Source organism: Pipistrellus hanaki (genome assembly GCF_964339955.1).
Source record: "Pipistrellus hanaki genome assembly, chromosome: 1".
Lineage (NCBI taxonomy): Eukaryota > Metazoa > Chordata > Mammalia > Chiroptera > Vespertilionidae > Pipistrellus > Pipistrellus hanaki.
In genome coordinates this window covers 23,411,570-23,432,291 of record NC_140503.1, presented here as the reverse complement: position 1 = coordinate 23,432,291, position 20,722 = coordinate 23,411,570, and the positions used below count along the sequence as shown (strand labels likewise).

The following is a 20,722-nucleotide window of genomic DNA, read 5'->3' as shown; positions in this document are numbered from 1 at the left end:
CTGGCTCCTAACTACTTGCCTGCCTACCTGATCACTCCCTAACTGCTCCCCTGCCAGCCCGAGCGCCCCCAACTGCCCTCCCCTGCTGGCTTGGTTGCCCCCAACTGCTCTCTCCTGCTGGCCTGATCTTGCCCCCAACTTCCCTCCTCTGATCTTGTGACAACATGGGTGAAGCCATCTTGTGATGTCACGAGGGTGAGATGCCACCTAGGCTTTTATTAGTATAGATAAGTTATATCTTTTAAAAATGTAATTTTCCCAGTTATTGTGAATATGTACAATCAGTTTTTATATAGTGACCTTGTATCCAGTGATTTTACTTAACACACTTATTAATTCCAATAGCACCATGTAGATTATTATGGACATTCCATGTATACAATCAAATTACTGGCAAAACAGTGTTTACTTTTTCCTGTGCAATCATTATATTTTTATTTAGGTTTTGTTTGTTTTTTTGCCTGTTGCCTTGGCTAAGACCTCTAATACAATGCTGAATAGAAGTGGTCATAGTGGGCATCCTTGTCTCATTTCTAATCTCAGTAGGAAAGTTTTCAAAGTGTGACTATTAAATATTATGGTTGTTGTGTTTTATACTATCCTTTATCAGATTAAGCAGTTCTTTCACATTCAAAATTTGCTAAGAGTATTTTCATGCACACACATTGAATTTGACCAAATGGTTAAGGCAATAGTTGCATGGAATGTCCAGCTCACCTCCTTTCTCCCCTCTGCCCTTACTTCCTCCCCCCACCCCGGTCCCATATGTACTCATTACCTTGGGAGCTCTCTTTTTTAAAAATGTTATCAAGCTTTTCTAGTTCTTAAGGGTTGTTCTGTTGTAGGTTAGACCCTCATTGTAGGAAGCGGTACATTCTAATTGTATGATGTTTTGTCTTCTACCCGGTAACAAAAACCCCTCAGAAACCTATTCAAAAACCTGTTATTTCTTTGACCTGTATTGCTTCTGCCTGATGAGCTTTATGAATATATCTTTCTTTTGTTACATCTGCTATCTCCAGCAGATGAAAAGCCTGCTATTGCTGCTCCAAATGCAGGCATTATGAAGCACAGAAGAGATGCACCGATATTTAAATGCCTAGGTTGAGGGTAAAAAGAGACTGATTTTGCCTGTTCTTAAAAAAAAAAAAAAATGAAGAAAGAAAACAACAAAACGCCAAGGAAACAAAACTGACATTCTTCTTTAAAGGAAGCCAAGAGGAGCGCCTTTCTTCTTGGGTCCCCTGGGAACACGTCATCCTTTTTATCTCTTAGTCATCCCCGTCTTGTGTGTAAAAATTGGCAAAGCTCCTCTGTCACTCCTACGTCTTCTCTAGCAGTCACACAATCTTCCATGTAAACCAAGAGGATAATAAAATGCTACTTCTGCAGTCCCCGGAGTCAGTAGTATTAGTAATATTCGTCCGTATAATCTTAGCACCCATCCTTATAAAATGTAAGTTCTCTCATGTGAGAGGAGAGGCATTGAGGCGCTCAAGACCCAGATTCTAGTACTGGCTCTATTACTCACCAGCAAGATGACATTTAGAATATAACTCAGTTTCTCCAGGCCTTAGCTTCATCCTCTGAAAAAATTAAGTGATTGGACTTGTTCAGGGAACATAAAACATATATATTTTTAACCTATGATTTCATTTTCACAAAATCTTTATGTAAAGGACCAAATAGTAAATATTTTGAGCTCTGCAGGCCATATGGTCTCTGTTGCAACTATATAACTCTGCTGTTGTAGCGTAAAAGCAGCCATAGACAGTCAGTAGACAAATGGGAGTTTCTTTATCAAACTTCATGGACACAGAAATTTGATATTTATAGTTTTCATGTACTATTAGATACTTTCAACTTTTGTTGACAATTTAAAAATTGTAAAGACCATTCTTAGCTCATAGATTATACAAAAACAGACAATCAGTTAAGTTTGTACCCCAGGCCCGACTTTGCCAACCTTGAACTAGTTGATGGTCAAGGTTATTCTGGAACTCTGTGTTAGACATTGATATTGTAGTCTGTTAAAGTATAGTATTTCTTCTTTTCCATGAACATTGTTCAAAAGAGTCTTACTTCTTTCTCTTAGGTTAATTAAGAATTAGACAACAGAAGACTATTTTTCCTTTGTTTATCTCCTCCTCGATGCTTGTTCTTTCTTTTTGTAGACCCAAGTTTCTGACCTATTTAATTTTCCTGTATCTGAAAAACTTCCTTTAGCATTTCTTGCAGGGCAAATTTGCTAGTGAACTTGCTCAGTTTTCCTTTGTTTGAGAAAGTTGTTATTTTTCCTTCACTTTTGAAGGATAATTTCACCTGATATAGAATTCTAGGTGTGTGGTGTTTTTCTTTCAACATTGTATTTCACTCCACTCTCCCATCTGTGTCGTTTCTGTTGAGAAGCCTTGTATAAATGTTATAGTTGTTCCTTTATATGTTAAGGTGTTTTTTTCTTTTGGTTTCTTTCAAGATTTTCTCTCTCTTAGATTTTTTGCAGTTTGAATATAATACGCTTAGGTGTAGTGGTTTTTGTTTGTGCTTTTCAACCCTGTCTGGTGTTTTCTGATCTTCCTGGATTTGAGGTTTGGTGTATGTTATTAATTTTGGAAAGCTGTCAGTCATTACTCCTTCGAATATTTCTTTTACTCATTTTTCTTCTCCTCCTGGTGTTACAATTACACATATGTCATATCTTTTGCTATTGATCCACAGATATGCTATTCTATTTTTAAAAAAATTCTTTTTCTTTCTCATTTGGTAAATTTCTATGAATCTTCATTGAACTTCACTGATTCTTTCCTTGGCTATTTAGAGTCTACTAATGAGCATTCTTAATTTATTACAGTGTTTTTGACTTTTAGCATTTCTCTTTTTAAGGATGAAAAAAAAATTCTGTCTCTGTGTTTAATTACCACCTACTTTTCCCATTATAAGTCTTAACATATGTAATCCCATTACAAGTCTTAACATATGCTATTTTGGATTCCCTTTCAGATAATTTCAACATCTGTGTCTTATCTGAGTCTGGTTCTTAAAAGCCAAATGCAATGTGTGAGATATTAGGAGCTGAGACAGCGAGGCCGTTAGAGGAGGGCTTTATTTCATTTGGCTAAGGGTTGGGCTGTTTTAATGTTTGCTGGAGCTGTAGGTGCCAGAAGCATTGTTTTTTTGTTTTAGTCTCCTCCCTTGACTATAAGTTTCCTAAGTGGTCCCCGGAGAGTTTGTGTTTTAGAGGTCTTTTTGCTGTAACTCACTGTTAATATACTAGAGCCCATTGATGGGGTGGTAGGGTGAGGAGAGGAGAAATGTTCTCTAACTTCCACTTAAGAAAAAATGTGGAACAACTTTTCTTTAGTAAGTGCAGCAACTCTTCCTCTGATGCAATGGGAGGGAAGACGACTTACAGAATGATTAAGGTGAGGGTGTCCCGAAATGCGAGACTTGCCCTCTGCTGGCTTCCATTTCTTCAGTGGAGTTTGAAGTGACCTCGTCAACTGAGACTGTGTGTAAAGTTTGAACAAGTGGGAGACATGAGGTAACCAATTCAGAAGAGGAGATCAAACTTGGTAGGAAAACGTTTTAGATCTGGTGAGGAGTATTAACTAAGTTATTTAAAGTTTGTGTTCATGAATTTAAACTGCCACTAAGTCAGCCTGGTTGTGTGATTTCCTCTTTACCCCTGCCTCACCCCATCCCAAAGTGTTCACCTGTTGGGATGTGATCTTGGATATTCAGATATTGTATGGATATTGTATGGTGGATACTCAGGTTCTCTCAATATTGGGGATTTGCCAGGAAATATGACAGAAAGGGGGAGGGAAGGGAGTTGAGGATATTTGCAAGGGAGCGACTGAGTGATTATAATGATGGAGCTAGTGAGAGAAGAAAAAACTAAAGTTGTAGGCTGAATGTCTAAATAAGTTTGGAGGATGTTTGCAGTGAATGTAGAGTAGCTGAGCTGTAAAGAGGGAAGGTGGACAGAGTAGGCGATCCGAGTGGTCCAGGCACTGGAGATGATGAGGTTCAGCATGTGGCCATGCGAGGCAGTGGCTGGGGAGGAGTCATGGAAGAAAAGATTCAGATGAGGAACTAAAAAGGATAGAGAAAGCAGCTTGTCAATTAGGTCTTTGATTCTGATGTTACAGTCACCGAGGTTGACTAAAAGGTTGAGAACCAGAACCTGAATCTTCAGGAAATGAAAGGGCATAAGAGGAGGGAGGGGTGACACAGAAGTGATGATAGGAAGGAGGAGGCATAGTCTGAGGATCTGAGTGTCACAAGAACAAGGATTTTGGTAGGAACATGGTAGGGACGTCATTTAAAACTGCAATGGACAACCAGGAGGATGCTTACCTTCCATCCTGGTCTTGATATATGGGGTGAGGACAAGGGGCTACAGGAGGAAGCCAGGTTTTCATTAAGTCACAGAAGGTCAACGTTCAAAGAGAAGAGTTCAAAAGGCAGGAAGAATCAGTGGGGATTGGCAACGTCTGAGGGTGTCCAGGACAGTGTGGAGTTCAGAGCCCCGGGAAGAGGAGACTCCTGGGTGGACCTGAGCTTCAAGTAGTGATGGTGTTAACAGGTCTGGGGGCACATCACTTGGCCAAGCACATCCTGTTGCGTGAAGAACTTTCTACTCCCTCCTAGCTTAATTTTTAGGATTACTGTTTAATATAGGAAATGCAAAAATACTTTTCTTTATGAGAAGTTTCGAAAGATTAGTTTGTTTAGTCATGGAGCTGTGGCAACCCAGAGAGGGTTGTATTTATATATATGTCTTTTAAAAAATCTTTGTTGTTGAAAGTATTACATATGTCCCTATTTTCCCCCACTGACCTCTCCCCCCTATATATATATATAAGTTTCCCCCTATATATATGTCTTAAGATGGGATTGAAATGGGCAAGTCAACTTCTCTGAGACACAAGGAAGTAGACAGAGGGAACTACAAGGTGGATAAGGACCTACTGTATATTGATTGTACTATGTGCAGTAGTATCTAGTACTAAGTACTTTATATATAATACTAGAGGCCCAGTGCACAAAATTCGTGCATGGGGTGTGTGTATGTGTGTGTCCCTGCAGCCTGCATCATCTCCAATCTGGGACATTCCTCTCACAATCCAGAATTGCTGGCTTCCAACTGCTCACCTGCCTGGCCTCCTGATTGCCCCTAACCACTTCTGCCTGCCAGCCTGATCACCCCCTAACCACTACTCTGCCAGCCTGTTTGCCCGTAACTGCCCTCTCCTGGTGGTCTGGTCACCCACAACTGCCCTCCCCCACAAGAATCTTGTGGTTGCCATCTTGTATTCACATGGGGCATGATCTTTGACCACATGGGGGCAGCTATTGTGTATTGGAGTGATGGTCAATCTGCATATTACTCTTTTATTAGGCAGGACAGAGGCCTGGTGCATGGGTAGGGGCTGGCTGGTTTGCCCTAAAGGGTGTCCCAGATCAGGGTGGGGATTCCCTCTGGGTGTGGGGTGGCCTGGGTGAGGGGCCTGTGGTGGTTTGCAGGCAGGCCACGCCCCCTGGCAATCCAAGCAGAGGCCCTGGTATCTGGGGTTTATTTATTTTCTACAATTGAAATTTTGTAGCCTAGAGCAGAGCCAAGCCTTCTGCTTGCTCCGTGGTGGTAGCCATTTCTGTTGGGACTTATGTATCTTCTATTATTGAAACTTTATAGCCTTAAGTGGAGGCCTGGGCCTGCCAGGGTGTGCAGAAAGCTTGGGTTCCTCCATTGCTAGGGAAACCCTAGCCTCCTGCTCTTTCTAGCTCTGTGGCTGATGCCATTTCTGTTTGGATTTATGTATCTTCTATCATTGAAACTTTGTAGCACTGAGTGGAGGTCTAGGCCTGCAAGGGCAGGCAGAAAGCTTGGCTTCCTCCATTGCTAGGGAAACCCAAGCCTCCCTCCTGTTCTCTGTGGCCTTAGCCATCTTGGTTGGGTTTATTTGCATATTCACTCCTGATTGGCTTGTGGGTGTAGTGGAGTGATGATTAATTTGCATATCACTCTTTTATTATATAGGACATAGGTGCTAAGTGTTTTTTAAAAAATGTATTTTATTTATTTTTTTTTACAGAGAGGAAGGGAGAGAGATAGTTAAAAGGAGAAACATTGATCAGCTGCCTCCTGTACACCCTCCACTGGGGATGTGCCCACAATCAAGGTACATGCCCTTGACCAGAATCGAACCTGGGACCTTTCAGTCCACAGGCTGATGCTCTATTCATTGAGCCAAACTGGTTTCTGCAGGTGCTAATGTTTTATATTTGGGTATATACTTAAATTTAATATAAATTCATACAATTTTGTTTTAAATACTCTATATAGCTGATTTCACTGGATATCAAGACTGACCATTGCAAGTCTGTGGGCATTGAAGTCAGCGCTGAGTTTGAATTTTAGTTTTCTGGCTGACAAGCTGTGTTACTTTGGGTGAGTTACTCAATTTTCTCACCTGTAGAGTAGGAGTAACACCCACTTGTTACAGTTGCCATGAAGCTCTGCCTGAGTGATTCTGAGCAGCCAGACTGAGGACCACGGAAGCAGGGTGATTAGTGTTGCATTTTCTGGATGAGGACACCAAGTCTCAGAGAGGCTAAAGAAGCATAGCAGTAAGTTGCTTGTGCACACAGCACTGAAGTGTCAAGGCCAAGATTGAGAGCCAGTTCTTTCATCCCATACCCCTGGATTTATCTATTAGAGTGAGTTTTTGCCTGAATACAAGGGAAGTTAAAGGAGCCCAACTTAGCATGACTGTGACATGGGAAGGGATGGAGGGATCAGGTGAAGAGAAGGCAGGCTCCATGGAATCTAGGTCAATGGTTCCAAAGCTTGCCTGTGCTGCCAAATCACCCAGGGAATATTTAAATCCTAAATCTCTAGGGACCACCCTAGACCAGTGGTCAGCAAACTCATTAGTCCACAGAGCCAGATATCAACAGTACAACGATTGAAATTTCTTTTGAGAGCCAAAAACTGACTTCTGCGCATGGGCCACAAAGTTTCAATTGCACTGTACGTGTCTGCCTACACATGATATTTTGTGGAAGAGCTACACTCAAAAAGCCAAAGAGCCGCATGTGGCCCACGAGCCGCAGTTTGCTGACCACTGCCCTAGACCAAGCAAATTAGAGTTCTAAAACAGCCCTGGTTGGGAAATTCAGTTGGTTAGAGCATTGTTCTGATACACCAAGGTTGCAGGTTTAATTTCCAATCAGGGCACATTCAAAAAGCAACTAATGAATGCATAACGAATTGCTGTTTCTCTCTCTCATCAATTATTATTATTAATAATGATCTATATATATAAAAGCCTAAGTGACTGTTAAGACCAAAGGACCTGAACAACCAAAATGACTGGTTGACCAGTCACTATAATGCACACTGACCACCAGAGGGCAGATGCTCAACACAGGAGTTGCCTTATGGTGGTCAGTGCACTCCCACAGCCAATCTCCTGTGGCTGACCAACTTCCCACGGTCCCTCCCCATGGCCGGTTCCTCCCCTTGGCCAGCAATCTCTCACAGTCCCTCCACCTGGCTGGCAGGCCCTGATTTGGCCCGACCCTGATTGGGATTGGGTGAGATGGTTCTGATCAGCCCTGATCACTGGCCAGGCCTAGGGACCCACCTGTGCACGAATTTCATACCACTGGGCCTCTAGTAATAATGAAAGACTTTCTGGAGCATGGGAACCATGTGTCTTTAGAATCTCCCCCAGGTGATTTTGAGTCTGCTAGTCAGGTTCAGGTCCTTGATCAGCTTTTGGGAACCACGGAATTCTACTGAAGGCCTGAGTGATTAAGCAATTACGTATATCTCAGTAAAATACTGGGTACCTAGCATTGCCATCAAAATTGTCCCCTGGGCATTGAGTTCTGTCTCCTTGTTTTCAGATCTTTAGCGATTACCTGCCACAGACACTCGATCTGTTGTTGATCATCTGAGTCTGGAGCATATAGGAAATGCCAGGTTGGCAGACTCTGCTATAGCAGGAAGAGTTATTTGTTCTTTATACCTATTTTCTTCCTTTCTTCCCCTTGAGGTTTCTGCCCACTCAGTCAGATTAGAACTATATAAACAAGCTTATATTACTGAGATAGCACACGTCTTATAATTTTTTTTTTCCTGAAGAGCATAATATTGCCTTTGTCTGAGAAAAATCCATTGGGTTTTAATGGCCCGAGGCAAACAATATGAGTTTGATATAACATGAAGGAGAGGCAATAACATCAACAGGACTCTTAGATGGCAGCATAAATGTTCAGACTACATTACAGTCAGCATATGATGACCTCTCCTACAAGACATTTTCCTGCATAGAGTTGTGAGGACTGGGCACTAAGAGTGGTAGGAGTGACATCTTAAGGTTTTCAGCTGCATGTGACAATGATTTTTGTGGCATTGTGGTGTAATTGTAGAGTTCCACCCCAGCTTCCTCTCCCATGAACCCAGGCAGAATATGTGAGGATCGGGGAAGGAATTCTTTAGTCATTCTGGTGCAGGTGGCCTGGGGATTTCATTTGGCCAAATACTGGCACAGAACAAGACTGATGGTTGCTATCTTCATTTTTTGTTTGTTTGTTTGTTTGTTTTTTGCTAAGAAGTTTACATGACTTATTCTTCAAAAACAATCCTGCAGAGTAGAAGGTTCTCATCTTCCAGGTGAAGAGTTGGAAGTTGAGGATGGGGATTCAATTGCCCAAGGCCCACAGCAGCCTTGGTGTGGCCAGAGCTGAGGTGCAGGTCATGGTCTGACTGCAACACCCATCCTTGGGTCTTGCCTACCTGCTCTGAACGGCATTGTTATCTGCTGGGCCCTAAGCTTAGCTTGCTCCAGAGAAGCTGCCATTACAAAGGAAAACAGCTGGCATTTGCCATAACTAAGAGCTACAAATGCAATATAAATTTGTAGTAAATTGCAGTCCCAACTTTCACAATATGTGCTAATCAGCGCTTGAATCAGAGATGCTCAATTGTTCTCTTATTCAAAGGGGATCTACTCACTATACTTCCCACTCTCCCACATGTCTTTCATGGATTCCAAATGTGGGTTCCTGAGTTCAGGGCTGATCCCTATCCATATATCCTGGGGAGAGTCATGTGTGATTCCGTACATGGGGCTTTGTTGAGAAAGAGCCCTCTCTGTTGGGCAGTTTTAATGGCTTGCCATCTAGGTGAGTGTTCCCGAAGAAGTTCACTGCATCTTGGCAGAGTCTTATCAGTTCTATTATTCATTCAAAAATATTTGAGTACCAGCTCTGTGCCAGGGATACCGGGTGAGCCCCATCAACAGATACTCCACTCACTAGAACTGGCTTTCTCATAGAGGAGACCTCTGATAAACAAGGAAACAAAGTCATGACTCCAGACAGGTGGGAATCCCTGTTATTTCACTCTCCACATTTGGCTGTTCTCCCACGTAATCTCCTTGAGATCAGATCATCTTCATGTGTTCTTTTTCTTCTTGAGCGTCTATACTTCTGGGTCTTTAGATATGCATGCCTGTGTCATCACCTAGGTTCCGTTGTCCTCTTCTGCCTTCCCTAGACTCCCGTTCACCCTGCTCTCATATCAGTGGCCACATCCTCCTGCTCGTTATAACTGAACACCCACACATTACAATGTCCTGCTTTCGTGGACATGTCTGTCACCCCTGCTGGACTCTGAACACTTTAATGAGAGCACCTGTATCTGATTTATCTTTCTATCTCTAGGGGCCTCGCACCAAGCGTTGGGATTGGATGCTCAGCGTTTGCTCCAAGGATAAACGTTGTCTTGTGGCACCTGGTGGTGGGTGGTGGTATTACAGGAATTGCTTCAGGGGGAGGCATGCTAAGGCTGGGAAGGAAAGCTTACTCCCACTTCTGTGATTGGCATGAGCACTCACGAATGGAGGAGTTGGGTTAGCATATAGGCAGTGGTGATGGAAGAGAGGTAGCATGGAACATTCTGGTGAATCTTTGAAGGAAATTTAGAAATTGGAAGTTCTGAGTTCTAGGTCAGAACTGGAGGGAATACTAAGAATGCTGGGTTTTATAGTCAATGTCCAGTTGGGGTGCAGAGAAGCCATGGCTTAACCTGATTCCAACAGCTAGTTAGTTGCAGACTAGGTGGAGGAACCAGGCCTCCCAGTTCAGAAGGCTTCCCACTATGCCGGGACAGGTTTGTGACAGATAAGAAAACTAAGGCACAGAGAGGTAAAGTAACTTGCCTCAGGTCACACAGCTAGTGAATGGCAGAGCCTGGACCCAGACGTAGATCAGTCTGATGACATTGGCCAGCTTGTAGCCACAAAACTATCTTGTCTCTTCTTGGAGAGTCTATTGAAATGTAGTCATGTTTTCAGAAAAACATATTCTTCAAATATTAAAACCAAAGTCCCTGAATTATTTATTTTGTGTATATGCATGCAGTATATGTAAATAACATGAAGAAGGTTTTGTTTTCCTCTACCACTAAATTTAAAATATTCCTATTCCATTGTACTTCATTTAAAAATAAATATTTTATACTATATTGTAATGAGTGAGAATCTGTTCCTTTAATTTCATGAACACCAGCTTTATATTCAATGAATTTAATCAGAACATCCTTACCTAATGTGTTTCCCCGAAAATAAGACATCCTCCAAAAATAAGACCTACTTACAGGTTTCCTTCTGAGTGAGATATAAGGCATCCCCCCAAAAATAAGGCCCCCCAGGCTCTGTCTCAGAATGCTATTGCTAAACATGAGAGATTTGGTCCACTGATTCTGAAAGAAATGGAGTCACAAGAAATTCACCAGGAAATTCAGGAATTGGATTGTTATGATGATGTTCCAGAAGATGATGACATGATTGTCATTGAATAAATGAGTAAATTCTTGATACTGTAGGATTCACAGTTTGTCTGGTTTGTGTTGACAACTACCGTACTACCATACTGTATACAGGTAATAAATTTCCTTAATTTTCATTTAACAATAAATGTGTACCGTATTCTTCTTCATGGAAAAATAAGACATCCCCTGAAAATAAGACCTAGTGCTTTTTTGGGAGCAAAAATTAATATAAGACACTGTCTTATTTTTGGGGGAACAGGGTAGTGAATGGTAGAGCCTGGGCCCAGACGTAGATCAGTCTGATGACATAGGCCAGCTTGTAGCCACAAAACTATCTTGTCTCTTCTTGGAGAGTCTATTGAAATGTAGTCATGTTTTCAGAAAAACATATTCTTCAAATATTAAAACCAAAGTCCCTGAATTATTTATTTTGTGTATATACATGCAGTATATGTAAATAACATGAAGAAGTTTTGTTTTCCTCTACCACTAAATTTAAAATATTCCTATTCCATTGTACTTCATTAAAAAATATATATTTTATACCATATTGTAATGAGTGAGAATCTGTTCCTTTAATTTCAGGAACACCAGCTTTATAGTCAATGAATTTAATCAGAACATCCATACTTATGCAGGTTTTGCACTCAGCTCTCTCTAACAACTGTTGACATAGGGACCAGAATGTATTTTAGAATTTATATTTTATACCAGTAGACAAAGAAAAGGTAAATGACTAGCTTGAGTTTCAAAATGAGTTGATGGAAGAATCAAAATGGAAATCTTTCTATTACATACCAGACTCACTGGAATTCCTAACCCCATTCACTCAGCAGCTCAGATCCTGGGAAATCAGCCTGCTTCTGTTGGGGGGCAGGGAGGAGAGTCAGGGAAAAGCAAAGGGAGGACTGGCATGATTATTTCTAGGTCATTTCCAACTTTACTGTTATAACACAGTTTCTGAGGTGGAAGATAATATACTCATTAAAGTGAAAGTGTTCATTTTAAAATAAAGCAATAGGAGCCCCAAATGGCTCTGTTGCATAGACAAATGAGCATACATAAATGGACTCAAAATTTGTTTTTCATGCTCAGTCATATTCTGCATTAAGGCAAATAATTAGTTATTTATAAATAAACAGTTTGTTCATTTAACTTTCAAAGCCACTGATTAGCATAATAATCAGTGTTTCCATGTAGTACTATATTCATAGAAATACTGATATTGCAATGGATAGAGATAATAGAATGATGCTCTTGATCTCTTCATGTAATCTAGCTTTTAAAACGCATCCTAATTCATAAATGATGATGAAAGCAATCAACATTATTCAAATGGGATATCTTGGGTAATTAAATTCTTAGCATAAATTACAAACTTCTGTCTCCTCCCTGTTTTTTGCCCAAATTAATTTTTATTGAATGACTTTTGGTACCAAGTTCTTTTATAATAAAATGTTTCCTGAGGTGTTTTTTTTTTTTTTTTTTTTTTTTTTAAATTGTAATGGCCTTTTCTGTTGAGTATGGTATTTATAAAAGTTCCTTTGATGAAAAGCTTATGAATTTTGTGCAAATAACCCAGGCAGGCTCTTAGATCAGAGATAACATTTGTATAGGACTTTTATGGCTTTATAGGACACTTTTATACTCATTTATTTGACCCTTAGCTGTGAGTAGTCAGTGGAAGTTACATTTTACTGATGAGAGCAACGTAGAGGAAGGTGCCTTGGCTTGGTTCTAGCTACACAGGAGATGTTACACATGTACATTTTAAAAGAAAATTAACAAAGGAACCCAACACCCAACAGGTTATTGGACTTGCTTGAGGTCACCCAGCAAATACAAAGTCATGTCAAGAACTGAACTTGCTTCTTTACTCAAAAAGTCCCTATGTTGTCCTTGTCTCATTGCTATCTTCTCAGATGTTTTAAAAGGTCAAATTAAAAACATTCATTTTTCTTAATTGAGGTGAAATTCACAAATGCACGAGTTCTTATTTTAAACCGTAATAGCCTCTCTCCTGACATCACTGCCTTTTTCACAGCACATTTCCTGTATTCATAACAATGCTCATAAAATTAACCATTTTAGAGCATACATCTCAGAGGCACTTAGAACATTCACAGTGTTCTACAACCATCAGTTCTATCAACTAGAAAACAGTTTTCAACTAGATAGGAGACCCCATTTCCGTTAAGCAGTCACTGCAATCTCTCCTCTCTACAGTTGCTGGTATTTACCAATCTGCTTTCTGTCTCTATAGATTTCTCTATTATATATACTTTGTGTGAATGGAATGCTACACTATGTCATTGTCTTAGTCCATTCAGGCTGCTGTAATAGAATGCCATTGACTGGATAGCTGATAAACAACAGAAATTTACTTCTCACAGTTCTAAAGAATGGAAAGTCCAAGATCAAGACTTGGGGGCAGATTTGGTGTCTTGTGAGGGCCTGTTTCCTGGTTCATAAGAGAGCTCTCTGGAACCTTTTTCATCAGAGCACTCATCACTTTCCAAAGGTCCTACCTCCTAATACTATTACATTGGGATTAGGATTTCAACACGTGAATTTTGGGGGGACAAAAAACCTTCAGTCAATTGCAGTGACCTTTTGTATCTAGCTCCTTTCATTTAGCATAATGCTTTCAAGATTAATCTGTGTTGTAGCATGTGTCAGTGCTTTATTACTTTTAATGGCTGAATTATATTCCATTGTAGGAGTAGGCCATATTTCGCTTATTCATTCATCAGTTGATGGACATAGAGTTATTTCCACATTTTGACAATAGTGCTGCTATCAGTTTTCATGTTTGAGTGTTTGTTTGAATACCTGTTTTCAGTTCTTAGGAGTAGAATTGTCAGGTTATATGCAATTCTATATTTAATTTCTGAGGAACCACCAAATGTTTTCCAATTCCTATCAATAATGTACAAGGGTACCAATTTACCCATGTCCTTTTCAATGATTGCTATTTGAAGTTTTGTTTTTATTATTGTAACCTTCCAGTGGGTATGAAGCAGTATCTCCTTGTGGTTTTGATTTGCATTTCCCAGATAAAATTTTCATATTTTAATGCATAGAATTAATCATAGAATGAGTTTGCAAAAAAAAAAATCAACATCAAAATGATTGGTTTCATTCATCTTCAGGAGATTACTTAAGACTGGCATATGATTACCCCTCAGGTGTACAGTTCTGGGCTGAAAAATAAAGAATACGTTGCTTTGGAATTAGAAAGATGTATGTGGACAATTCGTCCACAATCATATAATTTCTTACATCATGCTTTGTTTTCATGCCACCTGCCCAAAGACATAGTTATTTGCATTGCAAAGCTCTCTTTATATAATTCTTGCATGTCTTAATGACCTGTTAATTTATTTCTGCAGAGTGAGTGAAGACATCCAGGATGGCTCAGGGATCCGGGGAGCCAAGAGCAGTGGCAACTGCTGACCCAGAGGACAGTTCTCCAAACATGATAGTCTACCGCAAAGTAAGGCATCTGGTTAAATGCTGTGATGCTGGCTGTGTTGTGTGTGTGTTTGTGTTCTGTGTAGGGTTGACTGATGGTTGACAGCTCGACAAATGTTTTCTGCCTGAACTGCCTCGACTGATAAATGAATATCGTTTGCTTCTCATATCTGATTCTCCAATTCTAAAATTTAAGGCAGTTAGATTTTGTCATACTTGGTATTGTATACTTGGGAAAATATTATGTGATTTTGTTTTCTTTAAACTCAAAGATCACCTGTGTAATACAGATGGAGACATATTCCCCTTTGATTTAAAACCCTTACCGTAACATTGATTACATGAATGTTCTTCGAACTGATAGTACGTATAAGAACCGGGCTAGGTGTTATGGGAAACACTGAGGTAATATATATATTAGATGTTTACAATTGGTGAGAGATATACAAGAAACTGTAATAGAGTCTACCCACTCATTTCCAAAAGAGAATTTCAAGTAGATTATTATATAATTGCAGCAGAGGGGTAGATCACTTCCAGCCTCAGAGGTCAGGGTTGGTTGGGAAGAATGGTCTTTGAACTCAATTTTAAAGGATGGGTGAGATTGCTTATTTGGCAAGAAGGTCATTCCAGATGGTAAGGCAAAGAACTGGAGAAGGGAACAGCCACCAGAATCAGTTAGCTTGGGCATAGGATGAATTACTAGACATAAACGGAGGTGCGATTTTGGGAAGACAGGCTGGATGGAGCCAGGTTTTTAGCATGTGGAATCATAAGCAATTTAATCGTGGAAAACTTGTGGGCTGGGAGTTGTAAAGTCAGCATCTGTTTGGAATTATGAGTCTTGTCCCCATGTGGCAAATGCATTGTTATGAGGGTAGATTGCAGGCTCCCGGAGGGATATTTCTCTCCCTGTGAGAAAGGTAAGGAGGACACTAATCTAGCAGGGGACATGCCCTTCAGAATTGAGCAGGACTGAGCAGAGGGTTTACAGAGTCAGAATTAAAAATGACTTGGAAATGAAATGAATATGGAATCAGGAGGTGAATAGTGAATCAGAGATGACTGGGTTTTTTGACCTTGGGTTATAGAAAGACATTGATGTTACCAATTCAAATAGAGACAGTTGAAAGGATACGTTTTAAAGGAAGGAAATATAGCACATACCTTTTATTTGTGTGCATACTGAATTTGAGGAAATAACTGCTTCTTATATGCCTTTTTAATGCTTGTTTGTGATAACGTAACCTAACTATATTACATTTTAAGAAAAACGAGTTAATGTTCATTTATTTCACTAAATGTTTGACTTGTCTGCTGGGTTCTGTGTATCCTGCAAGACTCTGTGTTCGATCTCTGGTCATCATATGGGCAGTGTTGAACTAGATATTTCTGGATGATCAGTATGGTGAATTTTTCTCTTTTCAGAGTAAAAATAGAACTCTCAAACTGTTCCTGCTTCCAGTCTCAAATTCCTTAATTCTTTGCTTTGCAAGAGACTGCTTTGATGACCCGTTTCTAAGAGACATGCTTATTAAGTTGTGGTAAAGAAAAAATAGTTTAACTGGGCTAGCCAATTAGAGAGCCATACAGAATAATGGAAATATTTTTTACTTGTCATTACCTTCTTAATCCCCAAACAGAGAGACCCTTTGCCAGGCTTGCAGGAACATGGGGTTTTGAGTCAGACCTCTATTAAAGTTGCAATTTCTCCACTTCTTAGAGGTGTGACCTTGAGTCACTTTTGTCATTACTGGGAGCTTCAGCTTCTTCATTTTTAAAAAGAAGGAAGATAACTTGGGAGGAAGGCTGGTACCTAGTGGGTTTGTTGTGAAGATTCACTTAAACAGAGTAAATAAGGCATCTGACATCCTGCTTGGCCTGGAGGTGGTCCATAACGAATGTCTCTTTTTCTTTTAGCTTTAGGTCTTTTTAGAGAGAGAGTAACACTGGAGAGGAAATAATTTATAAAATGTGTAAATGTTGATGCTGTTAATAAATTGACCAATGTATGTTCATACAGTGAGTTGCTTTTTTGAGACACAAGAAAACATTACAAATATATTTACTTTATTTAGGAGATTGCAAATCCATACACTATTAAAGGTTATGCCTTTCAAACACGTTTGCCCCAGAATGTTTGCTGTTACGTGAAGGGAGAATGTTCTACAAGTTTGTGGGAGCTTAATTTTAACTTTTTATGCAGTAGTAGGGGACTCTTTTTTTTTTTTTTTAATTTAGAAACAAAGTTGTTCATTGCTGTAGTTCTTTAAAGAAATGACAACTAGTCATTAATTTTCTACCTTGGAAATATACCTTGCTTCCTCATGACACACTCGTGGGTGGGAGGTATGTATGTGTTCATGTTATTTGATATATTAGTTAATTGCTATAAAGGGGATATTAGACCTGTTCAATCTGTGAGAAAGAAGATACACTTATTGCCAGTGTGGGTCCAGGATCTGGAATCATTTAAACCTAGTTAAGTTAAGCCATGGTTGTGTTGGGAACATGGGCTATTCATCTAGATCTCTTACTCTCAGTGCTGTAGACTGTTGGCTATGGCCAACACTTTCTCTTCAAGGTGTAGCTAAAGATTGATCCCTGAAACCAAGGTCAATTCAAACATTTACTATGGACGTCCTCTGTGTAACCACCTATTCGAGGTTGTAGCTATAAAACCGGACCTTTACGTAAAGGTCTACAGCAAAAATTTACATTTAAAAAACTGTGCAAACGGTGCTTTCATTTTGTTTTCTCTCCCTTGTTTGTTGTCTCTTCCTCTTGTCAGACATTTCCAGTGTGAAATTTTTGCTTGGATTGTGTTGTGTTGATTCAGATGCTGACATTTAAAAAGCCAAGTCTAGAGAAATGGAGCTTTTGGGTAAACTTCCGCGTATTAAGCAGGATGATTATGTCCATGATATTGCTGTGACTTTTAAATGCCATTTGGGATAGTGACCTTCTGACACATGAGTAATGATGGGTGGGTTCCTTAGGCCCACACATTTCAGAATACTCTTCATTTTCTTTTCATGTTTTCTATGTCATTAACCGTAACAAGTTGTACTTTTGCAAAGCATGATTTATATATTGACTTAAACAGACTTTCTAATTTAGTTTTTCATCCTTCATATTCACATTTTGGATTAAAGGTGTGTATGAAAAATGTATTGGTGCCATTAAAAATCTATTTAAAAGGAAACCTTAATTATTCATTAAACCGCCTGGACCTGTTAACCTTTTTTATATTCCCGGGTCCAAAAGATCCCGGGTCATTGAATTGCTCAACCTGGCTGTATATTAGATCATTTATAAAAATTATAAAAATGCTGATCCTTAAAAGAATCCCCCCCTCCAAAGATAGGTCTGAGTTGGATCCTAGGAATCTGAGTTTTAAAATGTTGGAGCTATCTCAAAAAGTTAAAAAAATGAAACTGCCTTATGACTCAGCAATTCCACTTCTGGGAATATATCTGAAGAAACTAAAAGCACTAATTCAAAAGAGAATATGCACCCTATATTCATTGCAGAGTTATTTATAATATCTAAAATTTGAAAAAAGCCCAAGTGCCCCTCATTAGATGAGTGGATGAAAAAGCTGTGGTACATTTATACTATGGAATACTACGCAGTAGTAAAAAACAAAGATCTCTGACCCTTTGAAACAGCATGGAGTGACCTGGAGAGTATTATACTAAGTAAAGTAAGCCAGTCAGAGAAAGATAAGTATCATATGATTTCATTTACAATTGAAATCTAATGAATAAAATAAACTGCTGAACAAAATAGATCCAGAGTCATAGAAGCATGGTACAGACTGACAAGTCTCAGAGGGAAAGAAAGGTGTGAAAGAGTTTAACCAAAGGATTTATGGAATGAATATATGCATAACCCATGGACAAAGACAATAGTGCAGTGAAGGCCTGGGAGTGAGGTGGGGTAGACAGGTGTAGGGTATAGGAGATAATGGGGGGGGGGGGGAGAGAAGGGGACATCTGTAATACTTTCAATAACAGAAATAAATTTAAAAATAATTAAAAATAATTTTTAAAAAGGAAGAAAAATGTAATAGTTTAACATTCAATAGTTAAAGTCTCTTCTTGGTGATGCCATGTTTGGTTTACTAATAACAGTTCAGGTGTTTGTTCAGTTATCCTTCTGCAGTACCGATTGAATGGTGGAGAGCAGCAATGTTCAACCAGCAGCATGGGATATTGTCAGTAATATATCGTGTCACAAATGACTTAGGAGGTTTACAGGAAGAAGAAAAAGCCAGTGTTCTTGTGTATGGAAGGGGTCGTTAAATAGCATGCCACTGCTAGCTTCTGGTTATTAACTCATCGTCTTCTAAAATCTGGGTCTCCCTTTAATGTTGTGTTGCTCTGATATCCCAAGGTCACTTTCACTAATGATCTAGGACCCTTGAAGTCCTGGACAGAGATTGGGTTAGGCATAATTCTAGAAAGTAAATGTAGCACTATTTTAGTTACAAAGGCAGCAGTATGCACCCTAGCCTGGAAGAGGCAGGGATGGGGGAGAAAGCTGGGAATGGGGCATTAATCTGGAATTCATAAAAGGCACTTGTAGAGGCCAGCACAAGCAAGTCAGGGAACCTGCAGACCCTGCTGACCAAGGCAGGATGAAAATGAGAAACTCATGAGCAAATCTAAATTGAGTGTCATTTGTCAGCCAGACACTGTTAGATGCTAGGAATGCAAGATGGGGGCTATTCCCTGAATGAACCCATAGGCCAGTGGGGCAGAGATGGGTACTTAGACCACTGAAGTATTTGTAAAGACCAGAACTGTAAAGTTCTGGGAGGAGACAGAAGGGTGATGAAGTCCATATCAGGAGAGAGAATGGTGATGTCATGGAAGACATCCAGAGGGTTTGGCACCTGCTTTAATTCTTGAAATATGATGAGAATTAACCTGGCAGAGAAGGGGAGAAGAACTGAAAGAGGCAGGAGGACCAGCACATGGAGAGGGACAGAGCTGCGATGTGGTATGCTGAGTTCTGGAAGCTTCAAGTGGCTGTTTACATGGAGCTGGGTTTCTGTGATGAAGGGATGAGAAATAGCTCTGGATGGGCAGCTTAGGGTCAGATCATGAAAACCTTGTACATCAGGCAAAGAGTTTGAATATTGTACAGGTATTTTCCCTCCATGCCTCTACACCCGTGCTCAGCCCCTCTACGTGCTGCTTGCATGTGGACATGTACCGGGCTTCTGCGACCTCTGACTTTCAGTTGAATTTGGCCAGTAGAAGCCTAGGGAGAGATGGGAAGAGGAAAAAGCAAAGTTGGGGTATTTCTCAACCCTGGTTCTCTCTCCACAAGGTCTCGCACTGGCTGTGCCCCTTGACTGAAGGTCATTGCTCCTCTCAAGGTAGAATACTCTCCTCTTCTGGGTCCCCATACCCTTTTTCTCTACTCATCCTCATGGTCCTCTGGGTGGTTCCAGTTTGTATTAGTAATCTATTGGCAACAATTTACCCCCCTCCCCACAATGGCTTGCAGACATTTATATGTCCTGGTTTCTGTGGGGCAGTAATCCTAGTTCACATTATGTGGGTCCTCTGGTTCAAGGTCTCTCACAAGGCCACTGTCGCGATGTGGGCTGAGATTGCAGATTCATCCGAATCCTCAGTTGGGAAAAAGGTCCAATTCCAAGCTCCCTCATGTGGTTACTGGGTGGATTCAGTTCCTCGAGTGCCGTTGGAAGGATCACCTCGGTTTCTCACTGGCTGTTGGCCAAAGCCTACTCACAGTTCCTTGCCACATGTGCCTCTCCCTAGGGCAGCTCATGCGTGGCAGCTTATTTCATCAGAATGAGCCAGAGAGAGGAGGCAGGGGTGGGGATTGGTAGTGGGAGTCTCACTATTTCATAACCTAATGTTGGACATAGTGTCTTGTCCCTTTGTTAGGATCAAGCCACTAGGTCCGTCCCCAGGGGAGGGGTTTATGTAAGGGAACGAGGACAGGAGGTAGAGCTCTCTGTGGGCCCCTCTAGAAGCCGCGTGCCACACAGTTCTACTTCCTCAGGCCAGAGCCTCCTGAGCATTCCCCTGTGCCCCCCCTATACCTTTTGGATGGAAGATCCTTTATATTTGGTCCTTATTGAAATAAACCTTCCTTATGTGTGCCGTGTGTTTACTGATAAGGCTGTGACTCATATAGGTTTTATTCCAGAAGCAAGAAGAAACCATTGGGACCTTGTTTTTTTTCATTAGGAAATTCTCCAGGAAAGGGTTTGAAGCAGGAGATGGAGAATGGGAATATGGAGGGACGGTGTAAGGGAAATGATAGGATTGTAGGCAGAAGGATTAGTTTAGCAATTTTCTAGGAATTCAGGTGAGGAAAAAATGACGTCCAAACCAGAGGCAGTGGTAATGGAGGAGC

The 20,722-nt window shown here is 40.4% G+C and overlaps 1 protein-coding gene across 12 annotated transcripts in view; it reads left to right on the top strand.

Moving 5' to 3' along the window:
• The window catches only part of RGS6 (regulator of G protein signaling 6), a 474,980-nt gene that overhangs the window by 13,522 nt on the left and 440,736 nt on the right, over positions 1-20,722 (top strand). For 11 of the 12 annotated variants that reach the window (XM_084892985.1, XM_084892988.1, XM_084892992.1 and 8 more), the window contains exon 2: positions 14,239-14,342. In XM_084892985.1, coding sequence (XP_084749111.1) covers positions 14,259-14,342 — 84 coding nt within the window. In that variant the 5' untranslated portion in view covers positions 14,239-14,258. Of the gene's footprint in view, positions 1-3,416; positions 3,509-14,238; positions 14,343-20,722 lie in introns of those variants that run through there. The other variant, XM_084892987.1, reaches the window with a different exon arrangement.